Source organism: Podarcis liolepis (assembly GCF_965112155.1).
Source record: "Podarcis liolepis genome assembly, chromosome: 6".
In the NCBI taxonomy this organism is placed as follows: Eukaryota; Metazoa; Chordata; class Lepidosauria; order Squamata; family Lacertidae; genus Podarcis; species Podarcis liolepis.
In genome coordinates this window covers 14,443,462-14,467,594 of record NC_139559.1, presented here as the reverse complement: position 1 = coordinate 14,467,594, position 24,133 = coordinate 14,443,462, and the positions used below count along the sequence as shown (strand labels likewise).

The 24,133-nt window shown below is 43.3% G+C and overlaps 1 protein-coding gene and 1 long non-coding RNA gene across 2 annotated transcripts in view; one reads left to right on the top strand and one right to left on the bottom strand.

Moving 5' to 3' along the window:
• VAPB (VAMP associated protein B and C) overlaps nucleotides 1-24,133 on the top strand; it is a 44,623-nt gene that overhangs the window by 3,846 nt on the left and 16,644 nt on the right. The window contains exon 2 of the mRNA XM_083507741.1: nucleotides 20,091-20,243. Within this exon, the coding sequence (XP_083363867.1) occupies nucleotides 20,091-20,243 (153 nt within the window). The remainder of the gene's footprint in view (nucleotides 1-20,090; nucleotides 20,244-24,133) is intronic.
• Nucleotides 20,383-23,937, bottom strand: LOC310708923. The gene is made up of 2 exons (XR_014527216.1): nucleotides 21,444-23,937; nucleotides 20,383-21,406 (listed from the first exon to the last, which is right to left on the bottom strand). It is a non-coding gene; the product is annotated as an uncharacterized lncRNA (long non-coding RNA).

Genomic DNA, 24,133 nt, shown 5'->3' with positions numbered 1-24,133 from the left:
GAGTTTGCTAGAGCATATTACATTTTGCATGCATGTTCAATATTTGTCATCTTCAGGGAGAAACTTCTGCCTGAAACTCTGGGGATCTCCCAGTCATTGTAGACAGTACTAAACTTGATGGACTGGTGGACTGACTCAGTATAAGGAAGCCTCTTCTGTTCCTTCTCCTACAGGTTTGTAGACAGTCCCTGTTTTCCTCTTTGCAACTGTAAGGTCAGAAGAAGATTTCAGAATCTCTTAGGGAGGCACCGCAGTGGTCCTTCATACACACCCACACACACACACACACACCCTCTTCAGTGATTGGCATAAAATCTAATTAAAATTCATATAATTGCAATAATCAAATAAAACTTTTTTAAAAAAAAACCTGTAGGCCATAGACAAAAAGTGAACAGTGCACCAAAAGGGGAAAAAAATAAGTTCTATGAGTTAGGAATCAGAAGCCATGAAAGCTTGGGATAAACTTAAGTGTCTTTAAGAAGCATTTAGAGCTGGCTACTGACTCTGTTCACTTCTTGACCCACACAAGTGAGGGCATTCCAAAGCCTAGGTGCCACCACAGAGAATATGCTCCTGTGCTTTCACCAAACAGCCTGCTGCAAACTTGTCTGCTTATGCCTGTGTTACATGCAGAGAGAAAAGCACAGCAAGTACCATTGGAAGCCCTTGAACACACTTGAAGTTCTGGTTAATATACATTAGAAGTGAGCCGGAAGAGAAAACAAATCTTGGCCTGGAGACTAGCAGTTATGTTAACGTAAGCAGGGTGATTCTCTCTGATGGTTCAAGTTGCTAGTTCCTTGGATAAGTACAGAGACCTGTGAATAGGGTTGCTAAGTTGTTCCTTCTGCTTGTCCTGCTCCTGTGCTTTTTAGTAGCTCACATGCAGAAATTGAAAGAGGGGAAAGGTCTTCCTGACATGGAGGTAAAGTGAACAGCTGCTGAGTGACGTCTGGCCTTCCAGATGCAGTTGGACTACATCTCCTATCCTTGACAAGGCAGCATAGGCTTGCACATAGCTGTTTGCGTGCCAACCTTTGGCAATGAATAATTGCTGCTGGATGATAATATCACAGAATATTTTGTAAATTGGAAGATAATTTTCTTCCACCCTGTTGATAGGCAACTGGTACGCAACCATTGTCAGCAGGTTGTAGAACAGCTATTAGCTCTTATTGGAAATGTTTGCAGGCTGGTATTTCCAGAGCTGGTGGTGAGGCTGTGATTTTCCTGTTTGGGCAGACTGGAGTGGTTGTTACTTTGAGAACACCTGAGTTGTATGACTGAAGATCCCTGCCTCTTCTTTTCCTGGGTTGGAGGAGACATTGTATTCCAGGTGTGGCACGGAGCCTCAACCTTAGTTGTACATCCCCAAACTTCTTGTGTTACCTTTGCTTAATATGCAACGTTCCTCATCAAAGAATAACGCACCATGTAGCAGTTCCAGGTTTACTTGGCTCTCATTCATCCTGAAAAATGGAGGAAGCAGGCTCACCTGAGAAATGTGCTGTTTATTGAAAATTGTCATGTTCTACCATGGTACGATGAGCTAGTTTGCTGAATGTTCCGTAAGTTCAGTGGGAGCACACTAACTTATTTCAATTGCACATGACTGACTGAAACCTGCATGAGGAGAGAGGAGAAAATTGGCACAGCCTTTGATCTTTTGGCATATCCTCTTCATCTTTTCTCCAAGTGGGTTTTCCCAAGTGGGTTTTTACTAGAATTGGAAAAAGCTTGGATTATGCAATTGTTTGCTATTTTTATTAGGACAGTTTATCATACGGCTGCTATTTTCTCTTCGCTCCCTTCCGTTGAAATCACTGGCTAAATGTCTTTCTGCTTAATCAAGAGCAAGCATTAAGCTGCCGGATACCAAGACCTAAAGTTTATTCCATAGAGATGGAAGAATGTTAACTAGAAAAAACCCGGGAGATGATTCAGCAGGGATTGGAGCTTCTTTCTGCTAATTCTGATGTGCAACTATCAGAACAGCACCAGATCCTCTTCCTGTTCTTGTAGATGAAGCATGCCCCAAATGGAATTAGATAAGGCAGTAAACAAAGATCTGTGGTGAAGTTATTTTAACCAATTTTCTTTCCTGTTCATAAACAGGTTAGGACAGTGGTTCTCATGGGTTGTGACAGGAGATGATGGGAAGTGTAGCAGGAAGATTCAATAAACATTTAAACATTTCAGTGTGGTATAGTATAGTATCAAAATATTTTTTTTATTTGGATATGGATGGATACCTTTTCAAAACCAAGCACTGCTGGGAGTTTTTTCTTTTTGTTTTCCAATCTTATCAAAAAAAACATTCGGCGTGGCTGAATTAAATCTTTATTCTGAAAGTGTGGCCCAGAGAGTTAGACCATTGGTCCATTTAGCTCAGCATTGTTGCACTGTTTGGGCAGGATCTTTCCACGATTTCAGAACGAGGGCTGTCTCAGCTGTACCTGGAACTGCTGTGGATGGTACCTGAGGTTTTCTGCATGCTGAACATGAATTTTCCATTACTTGCCAGCACTACTTGCTTTGAAATGCATCCTTTGTGCAGTTTTAGGTCAGATTTGCTTTTTTGCTTTTCATTTAATGGCACAATCTTTTTCTACTGAGAGCATGTTCACTTCTAAAGCTTGCTTAAGAGAGACATTCTGGTGGGTTGTGGCTATTGAAGACTTAAATTTTTTTGGGTTCTACAGTTGGCGGTGTCAATACTTGTGGAACACAAATACCTGTTTTGAGTGGAATCTCCACTGTCTGGAGATTTAGCTCATTGCCTTCAAAAAGGGAGGGAAAGGACTTTAAACATTCAACCTGGGATTTTTTTATATCTTGCCAACAGCCTTTTCTTTCCCAGATCAAGCATGGTGTTTCAGAAATAGCTTGAGGCTTAGCAGTGCTCCTTCCAAGCTCTCGCTTGTCATTGAATGGAGAACTGAAACAAGATCTAAAATTTTCTGCTTAGCAGAGCAAGTGAGCATGGCTCTTTCCACCTCCCATCAGTTTCACAAATCAAAAATGTCTGAACTAGGGTTTCCCAAACTTGGGTCTCCAGTTGCTTTTGGACTACAATTCCCATCATCCCTGACCACTGGTTCTGCTAGCTAGTGGTGATGGGAGTTTTAGTCCAAAAAACAGCTGGAGACCCAAGTTTAGGAAACCCTCGACTGAACTTTCCTGGGTGAACGAAAATAAAGCCAGAGACTTGAGTGTTTATTTTTAGCAGGGTCATCTAATCAATAGTATAGGTTGGATTTTTTAATCCTTCCCCCTGATGTTAAAGGTAACTAACCATTGATGATGAGTTGGGGGGGGGGCGGAATCCTGCACAAAGGATAAATGGGTGTACTATTCCTTCCACTTTATACCTTGAGGAATAACAAGTAGTAAAGCTCCTGTTTCATAGCACTTCAGGCCAGAGATTGCATATTGGAACGCTCCTCCTGTGAATGGGTCATCCTACCCTTCTCCCTGACATACCTGTGTTTAGGGAGTTTTTCGATGGGGAGGGCAGAGCATTCGAAATTCCTCCCTCACCCACAGCTCAAAGTATTACAGCCCCAGAAAAGCTATACCATTTGATTCTCCAGAATGTATAAAATGGCCCTCAGTCTGCTGGGTGTCAGGATATGTAGCAATTTAACTATAGATTAAGAGTAGTATTTGGCTACACCCAGAAATTAGTTAAAGATTAAGGGTAGTTTCTGACTAAGTCAGATTGAGTAAACCCATTGAGCTCAGTGAAGTTAGTTGGAGCTCTCATGAGTCAATTGATTTAATGGGCTCGGGATGCAGGTGGCGCTGTGGGTTAACCCACAGAGCCTAGGACTTGCCGATCAGAAGGTCGGTGGTTCGAATCCCCGCGACGGGGTGAGCTCCTGTTGCTCGGTCCCCGCTCCTGCCAACCTAGCAGTTCAAAAGCACGTCAAAGTGCAAGTAGATAAATAGGTACCGCTCCAGCGGGAAGGTAAACAGTGTTTCCATGCGCTGCTCTGGTTCGCCAGAAGTGGCTTAGTCATGCTGGCCACAAGACCCAGAAGCTGTATGTCGGCTCCCTCGGCCAGTAAAACGAGATGAGCGCCGCAACCCCGGAGTCAGTCACGACTGGACCAAATGGTCAGGGGTCCCTTTACCTTTACCTTACTTTACTCTTAACACCCAGATTTCATCAACAGCCTTTAAGGAAGGTTGTAACTCTGCTCATGGAACATGGACACGGTGCTTTACAAAGAATGAGAGCTCTGGTCCCTTCCCCAAGGGGCTAGCAATCTAGATTCGAGCAAGGTGGTGCCCTGCTGGTATTCTTGGACTATGGCCTTGCTGGCTAGGACTAATGAAAGTCATAGTCCAACATCTTCTGCATTGCCCCACCATGGCCGCCTCTGATCTAGAAATTGACATAAGGGAGATACAGAACAGAAAGGGGACAGAATTGCAGCCAAGGGTAAAAGGAGACTAGTACATTATTATTTCAGGTACACTTGCTGCTTTAACGACAACATCCGTTCAGCATGGCCATGTGATTCTGGAGTTGACAGAGGCTCATGGTCATTGTAGTCCCGAGCACTTAGGTTGCATTAGGGTATTTCAGTTGCAGAATTCAGAAAATTGCTGTGTTCCGAAGAGGCCATTCTCTTGGATAAACTTAATTTTTAGGAGATCTTCTTGATGTGATTGCATTTTAGTAAATATGGCAGAGAGTACATTATTGCAAAAAATATTTTTTAAAAGTCTAGCAGAGTAAAACTTGCAGAAAATACAACTGAAGCAGCTAGCTCTGATTTGTTATACAAAATTGTAAACAAATATGTAGTATTTGTGGCCGGGGCAACCTAGCCAGATGGGCAGGGTATAAATAATGAAATTATTAGCATTAGTATCTGGGTTTCAGAGGTGCTGGAAGAAATTCCCTTTAGGTTAGATCTACTGTTCTTCTCTTAAAATGATTTGATTACTCATTTACATCAGTATGCCAAAAAGGCTTTTGTGAAAGTTTTGGTTTATTATTTTTTAAGTAAGCGTCCATAACTATTTCTTGGGAGAATGGGGTTTATCAGAATCTAATGCACAACCCTATTTTAGGTGTGCTTGGGGCAGCAGCCAGGGTGCAGTTTCCGGTTTGACCTATGGCATGACTGCAGAATTGAACATTTTGAGATCCCTTTGATTTTGACCACAAAGAAATACGGCCAAGTGAAAGTTTTACAGCCTCCTTTGTAGATAATTTAGATTCATGAGACTGGGGACTTGTTAAGATTTGGTTGGCTTCTAACATAAAATTGCATGGTCCATTTATTGTATTTTATTTGTTTATAAAATATTTATATAGCCCCCATCTCATATATTTGTTGTCATGTCACCTTCAGCTTTGCATCTAGAGTGGTACCTCAGGTTAAGTACTTAATTCGTTCTGGAGGTCCATACTTAACCTGAAACTGTTCTTAACCTGAAGCACCACTTTAGCCAATGGGGCCTCTTGCTGCTGCCGTGCCGCCGGAACACGATTTCTGTTCTCATCCTGAAGCAAAGTTCTTAACCTGAAACACTATTTCTGGGTTAGCGGAGTCTGTAACCTGAAGCGTATGTAACCCGAGGTACCACTGTATTGATCTGAATTTGGGCAGGTTTAATCTACCCAGGCTTGTTTGTCACTTAGGGCTCACATATTTAGTTGCCTGGTGTGTTAGATGGTCACCAGCAGGAAATCCATGCAGTACAAACATTACATTATACTCTATAGCTTCTTCCCAAGCCCGGGGTCTTTCTGATAATAGCGTGCAAGCATTTTATGGGTGTTTACCCCCAATTTTCTGTTTGCATGCTTCAGATTTTGCCTGCATATGACTGTGGTTGGGGCCACCCCCAAATCCTCCAGACCCAGAGAGTACTGTTTGGATGAGTGGTTGGTTGGATAGATATAACATAATTGAAGAAGCAGAGTGTGTTCACAGACACGTCCTACATGACTTGGCAACATCAAACAATACTCTAATGTTAAAGCTGCAATGCTCTGCGGGTGGGGAGTGTTCAGCATTTTCCTTGTCCCTCGTGTTTGAGTTGTGATCTGCTTACTTGACCATTTTAATTTGGGGTAGTTTTTTGCATTGTTGTCCTGAATGAAAGCCGGAAAGGACTGAGAAGTCACCCCACCCATGGAGTGTGAATGTCTATAGAGTCTGTGTGTGGGATTCTTTGGCAAAGGAAAATCAGTAATTGGTTTTTGTCAGTTTTGGGGTGAGTAATGTGCTGTTTGAATTGATTCTGTCTGTGGCTGCGGGCAGGCTGTTGGGTGTGGGGCAGACACCAGATTTGTGCAACCCAAATAATGGCTCTGGGGGTAGGCCGACATGCAAACTGGTGGGAGATGGGCTGGAATCCGTAACTAGCTGTGCTCCATGAACCATGCACTGGAGTGAGGACTTTAGAATTATTAGAAATTTGGGATTTTAACAGCCCAGCTTAGTTCAGTGCAGAGGGGGGTCATGTTTTTGTTGGGAATTAGAAACCTCATGTTTGTCTCCTGCAAACCATCCAGCAGTCTGTCAGTACAGCTCCATCTACCTTTTGCCCAGTGTTCAAAATTAGCCAGGTGCATTTTGCACCCGGCTTTCAATTACTTGTGGCCAAGTGAAGATCTTTGGGCCCCAGGATGTCACCTGACATCTCCACCATCTGGAGATCATTGGATCTGAACTGTTTTCACATGCTAATACAGTGGTACCTCGGGTTACAAACACCTCGGGTTACAAACACCTCGGGTTACAGACTCTGCTAACCCGGAAGTTGTACCTCAGGTTAAGAACTTTACCTCAGAATGAGAACAGAAATCACATGGCAGCGGGAGGCCCCATTAGCTAAAATGGTACCTCAGGTTAAGAACAGTTTCAGATTAAGAACGCACCTCCGGACTGACTTAAGTTTGTTACCAGAGGTACCACTGTAGCACATCCTGTAGAATTCTATCAGTTATATTTTATCTGAACAATCAGAATGAATTTCTGGAACAAAATTGCTTTTTCTGTGCAGCCTGAGAGCAGGAGCAGTCACCATTAAGGAAAAGAGGGCGGAATAGGCCAATATATATGTGGGCTGTCCCTGGATCAAGTGACTTTTCTTCTTTAAGTTCTCAAAGTTCTTAACCTAGCTCAAAGGTGTCATCTGAACTAGCCAGATGTTTAACTGAGAATCAATCAGTCAGTCAGTCCATCATTTGAAAAATAAGACTTTAGAGCCTTCTTGCCCCAAAATGGCAGCTAGACATTCTGTTTTGGCAACTGCAACCTTGGTTTTAGGAGCCATCTGAGTTTCTAACACTGCTTTTGCCCTCACTGGATCCGCATCTTTGGGTAAAATGTCTAAATGCCCAGTGAGTGCGGTTCATTTCCTCTGGAATCATCCTGTCGACTTCAGTGGTTGTGTTCCAAAACAAACAGTTCTGAATACTGCAACATCACTTGCTTCTCATTTAATTTGGCCAGGTCTAATACAAAGGTTTTGCGTAGAACGTGCTAGAACAGTCTTTGAGTGCCAAATGCAATGCCAGAAGCTTGTCTTCTAATGAGGCAATACAGAAAAAGTTGCAGTTTGTTCTCTCACCAACTGCTTCTTCCTACCTGAGATTGACAAGAACCCTTCTGTTGCTTACCATGAATATTCAAAATCAAATATATATTGTCAGATAATGGGATTGTCACAGAAACGACAAAACGTTGAAGACATTTTTTGTCCATTAGCTTAACTTTTTTAAAAAGCACAATTGTCTGTGTTGAGGAATTGCAGCTGTGTCATCCTTCAGAAATTTGATTGCGTAGCAGAATCTTAAGATTGGATTCAGACAACATGTATGTCATACGGCTGATAAGTTCTGCTTAGTTGACAGAATCCTTATTGTGTATGTGATGCACTCTCTGATAGTCACATCAAGTATTTCTTTTGTGCTATCACTTTGAGCCTGCTATTTTTTCCCTCACACACATGCGGTTTGTGCAACAAGAATTTGCTGGAGGACTCTAGTGCCCCTGCCATAAATTAGACTTCGTTTTAAACTTCTTGGAAACAATTACACACTTAACAGCATGTTCCTGGTTGCAGTTTCATTTTATTATGGGGAAGGCGGGAAAGCTGAAATTTGAATACCATAAAAACACTCTTCATAATTTCCAGTTTCTGCAGGGCTTGAAAGCCTAAGTAGGCCTGCTTTCTGAGCTCAGAGGATGTTTATAGCAACATCTTAAATGCTTTTCAAAGAGGTGTTTATGGTAGAAACAACAATGTAGTTCTAGGTAGTTCTCCAGCTTTGTGAAAGGAAGAAGCTAGCGCCTAATTCTTGTGATTACTTGTGGATAGGCTTGAAAGTGTTTGGGGTAACAGGTAGTGTGACAGCTTAGAAGCATGCAGTGGGATGAAATAACATTTCTAGTTATTGGAGGGAGGGCTTGAGTGCCCCATTTGTAAAATCTCATTGGCCTGGTGAACACATAAATTCTGCTTCAGCTGAATGTATGGAGATGCAGAAAGTTGCAGAATCAGGCTCTTAACAGCACAGTGGTACCTTGGTTTACAAACAGTGCTTTGCATTCATTTTGGATTACAACCCACCCCCTTCTTCTTCTATTACTACTACTACTCCTTTTTTGGATTACGAACATTTTTTTTTAGAGGCCCCATTGGCGAAAGCGCACCTTGGGTTACAACCTGTTTTGGTTTACAAACAGGCCTCCGGAACGAACTATGGTTGTAAACCAAGGTACCACTGTATAGGGCTTGTTTCTGTCCTTGTAAGAGAGTTCAGCCATCTTTGATTGCATGTGCAGTCTCAATTATATTTTATGCACAGCTCAAATCTGCCTTCCATAAGTATCATGTTGGAATGTACACACCAACACCGTGTTTGCAAAAGTGTGTCCAACTTTCAAATAGTGCACAGTTTCTTGATTGTGAAGACATAACTCTATTTTATTAAAAATATTCATAAAAGATAACAAGGTAGTTTACAACAACAGCACATAGAACCGTAAAATTTTGAAACTATGTAAACAGTTAAAAACAGACACCTGTTAACTTTTTTGGAAATATATGTTCTTAATTGCCTGCATAAACCTGACATAATGGAAAAGTTTTAAGCCGGAATTTAAAAGCTGGATTTTAATTTGGTTGTTGGCCAACTTGGGGTCCAGTGTTGGGACAGGAAGGTGTATACGTTAATAGTAATATATGAAAAGCGAGCCTCATGCACTCTTAAGAAGTGACATCCTGGATATTAGACAGAGTTCCAACTTTGCAAGGCTCCCAGCAATAAGCAACTATAGCCTAGGCCAGGGTTTCCTAAACCTGGGTCTCCAGCTGCTTTTGGACTACAATTCCCACCATCCCTGACCATTGGTCCTGCTAGCTAGGAATGATGGGAGTTGTAGTCCAAAAAGAGCTGGAGACCCAAGTTTGGGAAACCCTGACCTAGGTTCTCCAACACAAAACTAGATTGTGGACCTTTCTCTGCCATCTGCCCACCTTGCCTTGCATGCTTGGCTTATGAAGCCCCTCGTTCCAAAGGGGAGGAAGTATCTTAATGCAAGCCACCACCGTAGAGGTGGTAGTATGCACTTAAGGGGGACTGGTTGAAACTTGTAACCTCATTTGGTTAAAGCTTCTAACGGTGCTACAACTAGCAGAAAATCTCGGTGATAATATTGCTTGGTCCACTGCTGGGCAGCCATTTTCTGGGCTGCATATCTTGTTGTGCTATGTTTACCGCCAGTTCTCATGTCTCGGGGTGCCGTGATTTGGGTTGTTTGTGCCTCCCATGCCTCAGGCTGGCTGTCCATGCCTTAGCACGGGGAACCATCTAACAAACAAACGCTCCTGCAAGAGCAGTAAAGTGTTAAGAATCCTTAAGCCCAAGTAGCAGTGCAAAGTCTTCTTTTGTATTCTGAAAGTGCAGCTCCTAGGGGCTTAATAAAATTACCCGGATGCCCGTCTGCAGTTGGCTCCTGTGTAGATAATGTTCGTAGATCACATTGAAGTCCTAGCTGGGATAGCCCCTTCCGTACAGCATAATACTCTTAATCTCAGGAGTCATGGGTTTGAGCCCCATGTTGGGAAAAAGATCCCTGCATGGATGAAAACAGCCTTTCCTAGTTTCTGCCCAAGATGGTACTGTCCTATTTGCTATCTCAGCTTTGTACTGGGAATGGTCAATGAGCAGTCAGAGAATCCAGCAAACAGAAACCTCCTTTCTTCTGTTTTTCCTGCTTCTGCACAGGGCTGTCCTTTGAGTGCTCGTGCCAGATAAAAGTTGTAAGCACAACCAGAACTGTTAAAATCATTGTACTGAACAATACGTCCGTCCCCCCCTTGTTCGGAGAGAATAGCACAATATATGCCTGTAACTGTCCTTCTGTTCTCTGCTTATTCTCTTACCCTGAGCCTCGAAGTTGTTTCCAGTGTTCTCCACTCGTGTTGGGTTGTCACAGGTTCAAGTGTAAATCTTGCAAACTTAAGAGGAAAAGCCTTGTTTGGTTCCTATGAAAACAAGGAACATCAAATCATTTAAAGCACTGCTTTATAGCCAGGGGGCAGGCCTTGCTGGTTTGCTCTGTTGCATAGAAAAGATTTGGGGAATGGGTTTTGTCAGTCCTCCATTCTTGGCACCCTTAAACTACAGTTCCCAGGGTTCTTTGGAGAAAGTCATCTACAGTTGTACCTCGGGTTACATACACTTCAGGTTACATACACTTCAGTTTACAGACTCCGCTAACCCAGAAATATTACCTAGGGTTAAGAACTTTGCTTCAGGATGAGAACAGAAACCGGGCTCCGGTGGCAGTGGGAGGCCCCATTAGCTAAATTGGTGCTTCAAGTTAAGTTTCAGGTTAAGAACAGACCTCCGGAACTAATTAAGTACTTAAGCCGAGGTACCACTGTATTTTAAATATATGGTGTGCCTGCAGACTGAGTGTCTCCAAAGCCTTTTGTGACCACACCCCACGTGCTGTCTGTGCATGCAGGAGAACTCTGGGTGCATTGAGTCCTCCCAGAATGGTGATAAACACCCATCATTCTTCCCCCGCCTGCAAATAAATAAATCAATAAGTAAAATGCAATGAACAGAGAAGCAGACAAGTTTGGGTGAAAGGGCTGTGAAATAAATAAAATAAAAATCCTCAAAATAAAATAACTAAAACTGTGCAGTGGGTTTAGATCAGTGCGAGTGGTGCAGACGGCTGCCTTTTTTTGCCATGTTCCTCAGCACATGACATACTCCAATGATGGCCTCCGTCGTTTTTGTTAAATGTAGGTCTCTGGAGTAAAAAGGTTGACACTCCGTCTTTAGCAGAACGTGGGGAAAGGCTTGGAAGTTCCTCTAGGCCGGAGCTTTCCAAACTGCGTCACAACACGTTAGCGTGTCAGCATGTTGCACGAATGCTCCCCATGCTCCTCCCAGGGCTGGAAAGGGGCTAGTTTAACTTCTGGTCTGCTAGTAAAACTGAATTACTGTGTCACAAAACAATGCAGAACTGAATTACTGCGTCACGAAATGATGCACGTCTCAAAAAGTGTGTCACCAGCACGAAAAGTTTGGAAAACTCTGCTCTAGGCCAATGTTTCCCCAACTTGGGTCTCCAGCTGCTTTTGGACTGCAGTTTCCATCCATGACCCACTGGTCTTGCTAGCTAGGGATGATGGGAGTTGTATTCCAACAACAGTTGGAAACCCAAGTTGGGGAAACACTGGCCAGGTTAAAAGCCAATTGTACAACATTGTACACACAGGAATTGGTGACAGGTGAGGCAGCTGCCACAGTGATGAGTGCAAAGAGCTTCCATGAGATTGCATACTTGAATGCCTCTCTCTTTTTATGAATGAGGAGCTGTTTTAGTGAAGCCAGCAGGTCATACCGTACATCCTAGAACATGCTGCACAACTATGAAGTAGACAATGGTAATGTTGGGCCCAGTGCTGCCTGGCTAATGGAGATGGAGCCGTACATATCTGACAATAACTTTATACTTAAGTGGTCCAGTGCACTGATGTGTTTGAAAGATTTTACCACATCAGAAGTGGTAAGTGGTAAGTATGAATTTGGCTGGTTACTGAAATAGAGTAGGAATCTGGTGACAGATGAGGGAATCTTTTCTAAGCAATATATTCCTTCGCTCTCCAAAAAGGTTTAAAGGTGCTGCCAAGGGAGAAGCCCTTTTCAGCTGTCGCCCCCTCCCCAATGTTTGGAATGCTCTCCCGAGGGAAGTCTACCTTGCACCAATTCTTATATGATTTCAGTGCCAGGCAAAAACGGTTTTGTATCACCAGACTGCTTATTGGCTGCTTCTTTGTGGGAAGTTAGTTTTAAAGATTAACTTTGTGGTGCTTGTAGGGGGTGGGTAGGTGTTGCATATGAACTGTGGCACATTTTTGTGTGTGTATGTGTGTGTGTTCGCCAGAACTGAATGCCTTACTGCAAGTTACATTTGAATCCCGAGTGTTTTGCATTCGAAATGTGGTTACCTTATATTGTACATTGACTTTGATTAATGCTTAATAAATAATATTGCAGAGGGCAGGGATTTGGCGGGTTCACGGCCATTCCTTCCTCAACCTGGTGCCCTCTGGGTATGGACGCGGGTGGCGCTGTGGTCTAAACCACTGAGCCTCTTGGACTTGCTGATCAGAAGGTCGGCATTTTGATTCCCCGTGATGGAGTGAGCTCCAGTTGCTTGGTCCCTGCTCCTGCCAACCTAGCAGTTCGAAAGCATGCCAGTGGAAGTAGATAAATAGGTACCACTGCAGCGGGAAGGTAAACAGTGTTTCCGTGCGCTCTGGCACTCGTCACGGTCCTCCGTGCGCCAGTAGCGGTTTAGTCATGCTGGCCATATGACCCGGAAAAGCTGTCTGTGGACAAACGCCGGCTCCCTCGGCCTGAAAGCAAAATGAGCGCTGCAACACCATGGTCACCTTTGACTGGACTTAACCGTTCAGGGGTCCTTTACCTTACCTTTTACCTTTACCTTTGCCCGTGTTTGGACTACAACTCAGATCAGTACCTGGCATCAAGACTGCACAGGCTGGAACAAATGGGAGTTGTAGTCCAAAACATCTGATGGGTACCAAGGTGAGAAAAGCTGCTCCGCATTTTTTCGCAAGTCTGGGTTACATAGAGGGGTGGGTGTCCCAGCCTGTTTAAACACTGAGAGACTACACAGTTCTGCTCCAACTCTTACACATACATACAGTTCATATCCTGTGAACAAATAGGACAGACCAGTTATGGAATCCAAAACGTTAATCCTTTTTTTAAAAAACAAACCCAAAACAGATGTATGTTTGAAACCGAAACCTAAGCAAGGAAGACTTTTGAAACTTGTGCATACTAGCTGTGTGGGTGGCTATTTTTGTTTGTGTTGCAGAGTTGTTAGAGTCCCACTCAGCTCTGTTGCTGGTCCAAAATGCACCAAACATTAATGTACCGGATAAATTACATTGGGGGATTGCCATTTTGAGTTGCACACGACTGTTTCCTAGGAGTGTTTGCTTCCGCCTCGGTGACAGGTGAGGCATCTCATCACCTTCGCGTTATCTCCCTAAAGTGGTGTTGCCAAATAACCAGAAGCCCCCTAAGGCAGAGATGGGCAGAAGACACACCAGGATCTACTGGTAAATTTCTGAATGATTTGCAGTAAATTCCCAGGCGTTTTTGATCCTCATATTTTTATTTCTCAGAAATGGAAATAACTGTGAATGATTGGGAGTGGAAGTTTGGGTGAAAAGATGGTGAGCCCAGTTCTGGTACTAAAACCAACTCTTGAGGCTGTGCTAAGGCAGGATATGTTCCTTACTTCTGTGTCTCCCCTATTTTTTGCATCTGCCTTTGGTGGGTAGGGACGCGAGTGGCACTGTGGTCTAAACCCCAGAAGGTCGGCAGTTCGAATCCCCATGACGGGGTGAGCTCCTGTTGCTCTGTCCCAGCTCCTGCCAACCTAGCAGTTCAAAAGGATGCCAAAAAGTGCAAGTAGATAAATAGGTACCGCTCCAGCAGGAAGGTAAACTGCATTTCCAGTGCTCTGCTCTGGTTTCGGTGTTCTGTTGCACCAGAAGTGGCTTAGTCATGCTGGCCACATGACCCGGAAAAACTGTCTGCGGACAAACGCTGGCTCTCTCGGCCTGTAAAGCGAGATGAGCGCCGCAACTCGAGTCATCTGCGACTGGAGTTAACTGTCAGGGGTCCTTTACCTTGGTTGGTGGACCTATGAGTGTTAATGCAAACAACATAGATTCTCTTTGAAGTCTGCCCACTCCTGCTCCAAGGAATTTTGAGCTTACAAAACTTGTTTTGTTTGTTCTTTCGGTATGTAGGAAAAGTCCATTGGAGTTTCCATTGTGTTCTTCCAAAGGAAAGTCTTAAGTGCTGGGGGAGAGGGCAGGGCTGGGTGGGAAGCTTTGCTACCAAGCAGAGGCTGTGCATCTAGCGGACTTAAGTGGAACAGGATTAATCAATCCAGAGTAAATAAACTGCAGAACAATGCACAGCGTTTCAAGTTCGGCATTTTAATCATGTTCAGTTTGTGTTTTTTTATGTTTTCCCTTTCCGGTTTGAATGTAGAAATTGTGGCTTAAGTTTTTAATTATGGTTCTGTCCTATGCAGTGTTTCCTTTTGTTTGACTGGAAAGAACTCTCTTCGATGAATCACTGTCCTTTCTCTTTTTTTCCTTTTGCAAATAGCCTTTGCAATGCAATTCCTGTGTTCTAAGTGAAAGTGGTTCAGCATTTCCCCATGTACTCCTCTGGTGTAGCTCAACCTTCTCCAGCCTGATTCCCTTCAGTTGTTTTGGACTACAACTCCCATCAGCCTCAGTCAGCATGGATGTTGGTGAAGACTGGTGTAGCTGCATGGCTTGTAGAGTGGATGATGGGCCATATGTTCAGACAAAACCTGGTTCATGTACTATCTGGGGTGGCAGACCCTTAGCCTTCTCAATATGCAGCTTTTGGGTTCAAGAGCTGTGTGGCGAGCCATGATCTGATCCACATAGACTTAGGTGGGTGTAGAATCTGCATGTTGCTCTGAAATACGCCTGGCAACTAGAACGTATGAAATTTTAAGTTGGTGGCAGGTGACAAAGGCAGAGGCAGACTACCATTCTCTCTTTGCGATTTTAAGCTTTCCATATTTCGAATGAACGTTTCCCAACAAGGGACTTGCAGAAATTGTTATTTTGCATATCCTCCTGGCTTCCCATTTCACAACGTTCTTAGGATAAGATTATGCTGACGCCGGCTTAATTACATGCGTCTCCAGAGATGCAAGGCGAAGGCGGAAAGTTGTCGCACACAGCTTTAGAGATGCTAAATGATGGCATGTGTGTGCATAGAATCAGAATTGGAAGAGACCCCGAGGGTCATCTAGTCCAACCCCCTGCAATACAGGAATCCTGCCCACAGCTGCTCCCGGATGGGCTCGAACCACCAAGCCAGGCGCACTGACCCATTGCACCAAAGAGCCCTGCATAAACGTGAGTTGCTTTACCCCTCCCCACAATCCCTGCTCATTTACTCTAGTTTAAAAACCATGGATGCAAAGCCTATGCTGGCTAGATTGGTGACTATATGGAAACTGACATATTAACTGGTAGAAATGAGAGCAAAAGGGTGCAGGAAATTACAAGGAAGGGCCAAAGGCTCTGTTGCAGTTGCAGGTGGAAAAACCACAACTCCCGTATGTATTCCTGGGATGCCTTCCTACAGTCCGTACCAGCCTTTCCCAGCCTAGTGATTTGGACTACAATTTCCATGAGCCTCAACCAGCACAGCAAGAGGGTGTCAGTTCGTGAAAGGCAGATCTTTAGCAAGACAATCCAACAGTAAGGCATGTTGGGTGGAATCCAAAATAGCACTAAGTGAACATTTAACCAGCGTGACGATTTCTACTTGTCTCCCACTCCCTCCCTCCTGCATGGGATTACCTATACCCCCTGGAAAAGACTTGGGCAGGGTGCCAGCTGTGATGAAGGGGGAGGCCTGTTGTGCAAGAGGAAATCCTTGCACAGTTGGGACACGGTACTTGAATACCACCCATTGGCTAGAATTACAGCAGAGGTATATAACGCGGCTTCTAATTTTTAATGCATGATGCATTAAGTACTGTCTGTCTATATTGATGTGTTAGCTTGCTCCTTTTTTAAAAAATACAGAAAGTGCCTCACTTAAAATACGAAAGCATTTAGCTACGGATTCTGTGCCGACCTCCTGTCGTCGGTGGTGATTTAAAAAAAATGTTTTAGTGCTGTTGTCAGTAGAGGTAGTCCAGAGTAGTGGCTTTCAAGCTTGGCGGACATTGACTCATCTGCCACAAAGCCCCCTTATAGCCCTTTCCCAAGCCCCCCTGTAAGAGTGTGCAAAGGTCTCAACTGTTTGGGCTGTGTGGCTGACTTTGAACTTTTAGAATAGACATAATGTTCTTTTGCCATAGTTCCTTTAGCACATGTTTTACTTGAAAATATATGCAGTTCTGTAATGCCACTGCACAAAGTGGTTAGTTTAGATTGATGCGCCGCTGGTATATTAAGTACAAAATGAACTGTGGCAAACTTGGAAATTATGCAGTATTCTTTGTTCTTTTTGGAGGAATTGTTCGCCGGCTTCTGGGCTGCTAACTATTGTTTTAGTCTATAAAATTTATCAGAACAATATAATAGGGTGTGAATATGTCCTTTTGCTCTCTTGACCAAAGCCTAACTGATAGCTAGGTCCCTACCCACCCCAAAATACCATTCTGATCTTCTCATTATTAACTTTAAGTGCATTGTGTTCGCTGTAGTTTCCTTTGCAGTTTGTTAAAGGTGCTGACGGTTGTTACAAGACCCTTGTTCCCCCTCGCCATTTTCAGGGAGGTTTGACAACCAGTCTGTCTTCCCAAGGAACTCTGGGAATTGTAGGTCTGAGAGAGGAATCTGAGAACAACTCTCAGCACCCTTTTTATCAAGCTACAGTTCCCAGGATTCTTTGCAGTGGGCGAGCCGTGGCTGTTTAAATCCCTCCTGCGAAACAAGTTTTCTAGAATGAGTCTGGGCCTTCAGATAAAGGATGCACCGAGCCGCATTATTTTCTCCTGGAGAAACATAACATATTTTTGTTTAGACTTGGATTTGTGTGTGGTTGTGCTTTACCTATTCCTGTTTGGAAGGAAGTCTGCACTGTGCAGTTTGATCTTCGTTGCTAGGTAAGAATTGATGGCATCCACACTGCAGACTAAAAACTGGCTTCCACTTACTGACCACGGTTTAGCGTGACACACAGATTGGTCCACTGTGTCCAATAACATCCGATTAGAAGTCCAGGGGATTATGATTTACGTTAAATATACACTTACAGCCATTATTTATACCATTCTCTTCTGGGTGGAACAGTTCTAATTTTGTTTATAATTGTATATTCTTGAAACCCACCTTGGGACCTTATGGTGAAGTCCGTATAATTTTTTTATTAATACAATAAATTGCATCAAAGAAAATAGGATCGGTGTTGGTGGGCCCCGCAAGGCTTTCTTTCATATACACTGCTTAGTTGTTAAGACTAACCTGTCTCGCCTCGCTTGCCGTCAGTGCTGCAGATTAAAGAACACAAGACTTCGTCTTGCTGGGTGAGACTAAAAATAAATCCACTTGGCCATATGTTTTTGGGAACCGCACAAACAAGAAGGCAACAGCCCTCATCTAATCCCAGCATCTAGCCTTAAACCATATGAAACTAGCGACTGTTTCCACATATTGTGGTAATGAGTTCCATAAGTCAATTGACCCGATTCTTAAGCAAATAGCTTTCATAGGGTGCCTCCCCTAACTTCAAGTATTGCCGGGGAAAGGGGGAGAGAATACCAGCTGTTTCCATGCTGCTCATAATTTTATAAACCTCTGCCATGTGCCTACTTGGAGCTTTTTGAAAGGAAAGGAAGAATGCTCCATTTTGTTTTCTTCCTAGGGAATCTATTAACCACATGCAGAAAGCATATCTATCTGCGAGTATGCTGTTGCTTCTTAATATACCTTTTAGCGGCCAATCTTGATCAAAATTCTGCAATGTTAGGGAAAATAATGAGGGGTTTTTTGTGTTGCTTTGGTTTTTTTACAGTACAGTGGTACCTTGGGTTACATACGCTTCAGATTACAGACTCTGCTAACCCAGAAATAGTATTTCAGGTTAAGAACTTTGCTTCAGGATGAGAACAGAAATCGGGCTCCGGCGGCAGCGGGAGGCCCCATTAGCTAAAGTGGTGCTTCAGGTTAAGAACAGTTTCAGCTTAAGAACGGACCTCCAGAACTAATTAAGTACTTAACCCGAGGTAACACTGTACGTAAGATGAACTTGCGGTGGTCTGGTGCAAATTTTGTGCATCTTCTCATAAAGAAGAACAAAAATGAAATAAAATAAACCAAAACAGTTCTAGGCTAGAAGGGAACTCATAAAAATCTAAACTGCAGTCAGAAGTCATACCTGAAATTTTATCCTCTGGCAGCTTCCTTCAGCTATTGACCAGAGAAGTAATTAACTCCTGACCTTTCATATCTGCCCATAATAGCAACATCCCATTTAGAAACTTGGAGAATCTGCAAGCTGAGTTATAATATAGTTTACTTGGGGGCTATTTATAACTGGTGCTAACAAGGCTTTGCATACCCTGCTATTTAAAGTTGGGAACCTCATACGTCTAAACACCGCTCTAGAAAACATTTGCCGTAGCAATACACAAATGGAATCAAGTGCTGGTGTTGCACAGTAAAGAGCAAGGGTTGTGAGCCAGGAAGTTATGAGGCCAGAGGTCAGCTTAGCTATTAATTCACTGGGGTGGCAGCTAGACAGGCCCCTGTGCCCTGGCCTCATCCCCATTTTACAGTGCGGGAGGGGGTCAGCAACTGGGGGCCTGCAACAAAATGCTGTGTTGCAGTGTTTTGGTACGGGTTCAAGTCACTCAATTCCACCCTCTCCCCACCACATCCCTGGTTTCCTCCAACATATTCAACATATTCTATACCACATATTGCATGCTCAGTCCTTTCTAGTCTTTTTGGCCCTCCTCCCCTGCCGTAGGGTTTTTTATTTCTTTTTAAAAAATTGCTCTGCAAATGTTGGATCGTGCAGACCTTTGTGCTATTTTGGCAACCTAAGTAGTGCCACACACAGTCTGAACCACAAAAATAGAAGGAATGATAACTTGGCTTGCCTCTTGTGTGTCTGTCATGGGGTCCCAGCACACAGGAGGCAGTGTTAGAAGCTCAGATTTATAAGCTCCTTAAACCAGGGTTGCGGCCTCCAAAACGGAATGCCTAATTGCCATTTTTGGGCCAGACGGCTTGAAAGTCTTTTTTGTTGTTGTTTGTTTCCTGAAATTCATTCTGATTGTGCTGGTTGTTGTTGTTTAGTTGTTTAGTCATGTCCGACTCTTCGTGACCCCCTGGACCAGAGCACGCCAGGCACTTCTGTCTTCCACTGCCTCCCGCAGTTTGGTCAAACTCATGCTGGTAGCTTCGAGAACACTGTCCAACCATCTCATCCTCTGTCATTCCCTTCTCCTTGTGCCCTCCATCTTTCCCAACATCAGGGTCTTTTCTGATTTCCTTCAGAATGGATAGGTTGGATCTTCTTGCAGTCCATGGGACTCTCAAGAGTCTCCTCCAGCACCATAATTCAAAAGCATCAATTTTTCGGCGATCAGCCTTCTTTATGGTCCAGCTCTCACTTCCATACATCACTACTGGGAAAACCATAGCTTTAACTCTACGGACCTTTGTTGGCAAGGTGATGTCTCTGCTTTTTAGGATGCTGAAGTGTTGCTAGTGTGTGAAAATGGTCAAGATCCATAGACCTCCAGATGGTGGAGATGTCAGGCGCCATCCTGGAGTCTGGGCACCTTCACTTGGTCACAGGTAGGCGATAGCCAGGTACAAAATGTTCTTGGTGCCTGGCTAATTTCGAACTCTGAGCTCAAGCTTCTCTTTGTGTCCTGATAGGTGCACATATCTGTAGGAATAGAAAATCCTGAGGTACTTTCTGAAATATTTGGAAAATGTTTTGACGTGTCCTTTGTTTCATCCTGCAGGCCCATTCACAGACGTCGTCACCACGAACCTGAAACTTGGCAACCCTACAGACAGAAATGTGTGCTTCAAGGTGAAGACCACAGCACCACGCAGATACTGCGTAAGACCCAACAGTGGGATTATAGATGCAGGAACGTCAATTAATGTGTCTGGTAAGTTATTCTGACGTAACAGCCCCGACATTGCGATGAGCTCGGTGATCTCTTATTTTAAGAAGCCCATCCATTTCCCCAGGTGTGCTTGCCTTGCCTCCCGGTATAGTAGGACGTCAAACAGGGAAAGGGAGAGATGTTAAGTAAAAGCTCTGTTTTTTATTAATTATGTCATTTCATTTATGAAGCGATTCATTAAGGAATAATGAAAAATGAACATTACAAAGCAGGCAATCCATTTTCGATCATTAATTTTAAAACGATTTAGAGCAGATCTGCTGAACTACAAATACTGCACAAAACCAATAAGGAATAAAAACTTAAATGAAAACAGTGAGGTACAAAAAGAAAAATAATTGTTCAGTTAGCAAAGGAGGAGGACTCAGTAGCAAATGGTGAATACAGAAAGCTGTCTGACAGTCAGGCTTCTGTCTGCTCATACTGTAGCAGCTCTACAGGGTCTCAGAAAGAGGTTTTTCGTATCACTTCCTGTTAACTGGAGATAACAGCTTGAACCTGGAACCTTCAGCATGGAAAGTTTATTTTGTTTTCCAGCTGTTCTTGTCTCACTCCCTTGTAGCGTGTTAACCTTCCTGGGACAGGACAGAGTGTCCAAACTGTTTAAGAAAGGGTGCCAGGTTCTCAAGCGATGCAAGGCCGTAGTTTTAGAAGGCCATGGTTTGTAAGTCAACAACAAACCATGGCTTCAAATGGTAGCTATATTAAAACAATAGTTTGCTGCTGTGCAATAAATAGTTGGGAGTAGGTGAACTTAGTAGTGACTTGAGTGGAAGATTAAACACATGCTTAAATTAATCTCCTTGATTTCAGGGGGATTTAAAAGTGCCTGGTTTTTGGCAGGTTTGTGCTGTTAGCTTAATACAGGCCTGTTCATCTCTTAACCATTATCAGTTGATTTCAAGAGCAATTTAATTTGTAGAATAAAACAAGTATAGATATATATGATCTTTTAAGCATGCTAAGTCTGTAGACTTCAGATGCTCAATAGGACAGATGGAAATACTAAATCAATTTGGTTAATGTCTGCCTTAATTAAACCATCAGCTCTATTGAAAATGTGCTCTTCACTTGAGAATTGCCACTAGTTCCTTGGTGCTCAAAGATCTGATTGCAACTAGAACCTTATTTTGTACTGCACAAGGCTAGCTCTTGGTGCACTTTTCTGCAATTATTTCTTACAAACAAATGCACGCAGAGTCTTTCTCTTCAGCTGTGGGTATTACTCTGATTGGCTGCCAAAAAAGGTTATTTAATTTTTCTTTGAAATTGTAAAACCCCTTACTTACCCAGTGCATAAAATAGGCAGCTTTTAAACCTGAGTTTTAAACTAGGTCTGTTTGTCTCCTGGATAATGTACCTTTCAGCAAGCGTTGTCTGTCAGACTGTGATGACCACCTTTAAGCCATGTTGGCTGTTTCCCTGTTGAAAGGGAAGGCTTCACCTGAATGCTTGTTTAAACCCGGCTGATAGCTGCATTGTGAATATCACTAACAAATGCAACTGTTTTTTGGCCGAAGGAGACTTAGATGCATCTATAGAATTCTACTGTATTTATGGAATTTACTGAGCAATCTTATGCAGAAATAATGTGTGTTGTGTTTTGTGGACTTAACTCCCAGGTAGGATTGCAACCTCAAAAGTATAAATGCCTTCTAGAAAGGTATGTGGGGAAGAGAGGTGACAAGATTGACCCCCCAAGGGAGGGAGGTACCTGGTCAGAAGGATAGCAGATTTTTCTTACACCTCCAACCACTTCCAGGGTGGTTTAACACAGTTCCTCTTGCCATGGAACTGTGGGGATTTAGTAGGGCTGGGAGTTGAAAGGAGGTGGCTATTCCCCTTAAACTAGATTTCCTAGGATTCTTTGAGGGAACCCATAGCTGTTAAAAGTGGTATAATACTGTTTTAAATGTATGCTTTAGGTGGGGCCTAGATCAGAGGTCACCAGAACAAGGAAAGCAGCAATTCACAACAGCTTGTGCTCTTGTCACAAAGATGCCAACCTCCTCTAAATGCAAATTACACACACACACACGATTTTGAACATCATATATGACTACAAGTTTACACAGAAATTGCCCTCTAATACAGTAATTGTCTTGCACAACAATTTTCATACTGAACATTTTGGAAGAGTAAGACCTTGTCTACCAAGGTATTTCACTCATTCCAAAGGACAAGACCTTTCCATAGGATGTTCTTCGATGTTCCCTCAGATTTTCTCCCCTTTTCCATTGTAAAAATGGGGGGAGCCTGGGAGGAAGGTAACAAAGAAATCCCGCTCCCCCTGAACATTTCCAGTCCTTTTGTCTACTTCAGGAATAGAGAATCTGTGACTCTTTTGATGATGATGAACTGCAGCTCCCTTCATCCCAAACAGTTGGCCATTTTAGGCAGATAGGGAGATGGAATCATAGAATTGTAGAGTTGGAAGTGACCCCAAGGGTCATCTAGTCCAGCCCCCTGAAATGCAGGAATATGGAGGCCAACAACATCTGTAGGGCCACAGGTTTCTCACCCCTGCTCTGTTCCTACCACCAGTTCTCAAATGCCCATGGCAAACTGTTTCTCTGCTTAGTGGAAACTCATTAAAACTTCAGCAGACTTGAGCGTTTATAATCTGTTACCTGCGGGCAGTGATGTGGGCTTTCCAGAAAATTTTGAATCAGAAAATGTTCCGGGAAATTTCCTGTGCAAGTTAGGATAATTTCCATATCATAATTTGCCTCAGAAAACTTTCTGATCTAATTTATCATGTCAGATTTACTTGCATTTAGTAAACAAAACTAAAAATGTAAAGCTGCCAAGTTTGCCTAATGCCAGATTTGTGATTGGCATCCATTCCTTGGTGATACTGAATATATGAAGCATTTTTTTTAAAAAAATTCCCCAGCAACATAGAGCTGTGGAAAATTTACTGTGGGTAAATGCCTCTGGGCCTCCACCAGACAGGTAACCCAGAGTTCTCATGTACTGTAGTTTAAGTGCCTCCATCTCCATTATATATGACTGCAGGTTTACACAGAAATTAAAAATATGAGCCCTATTATATAAATTAAAATTAGTGTCTTAAGACAGCCTGATTTGGCAGGCGTTCCTCATTGTGTTCCAGACTACCATCAGCACCTGATGACATTGGATAGGCCATTATTTGTGTTCTTTGTCATCCAATTGTCTCTCACTTTAGGACTCCCTACCCCTCAAAAAAGCATGCTTGGAAGAGACAATGGTCACCTCATTTCCGCTGTCATTTGGATATATATTCTCAGTGGCAGTTTTGCAACTTGGGGCTCTCCCCCCCCCCTTAACTTTATTTGCATTAGCCAACGGCCATAGCAACATTAAACAAGCAATATATACAATTAAAAAGACAACAGTGGATAAAAAGGACAATCAAATGATCAAGACTATCATTCAGATAGTGGCCCTTAATCTCATTGCACCCTCGTTAAACCTAGCAACCTTTGCTGTTATCTGATCATTTTGATCTGATAACAGAAAGAACAATGTGGCCGCAGATGGGCAGCCTGGGATGGTGAGTAGGAGTGGGGTAATGATCTCATTCCTCAGGTCTTTATAAAGGGGACAGGACAGGATGGGGCTCATATTTATATACTTCTTGCTTGCTTTGATAGAGGATAAAGAGGTGGTTTGTGGGGGGTTGTAAACTACCGTATTTTTCGTTCTATAGGACACACTTTTCCCCCTTCAAAAATGAAGGGGAAATGTGTGTGCGTCCTATGGAGCGAAGACGCCATAGCCCCGCGACCCTCTCCCGGCTGGAGAGGTGACGCGCGGCTATGGCAGGAGCCTCTCCGCTGCGCCTTTCCGCTGCTCCCTGACCTGCTCTTTGAGGCTGGTGGTGGGCT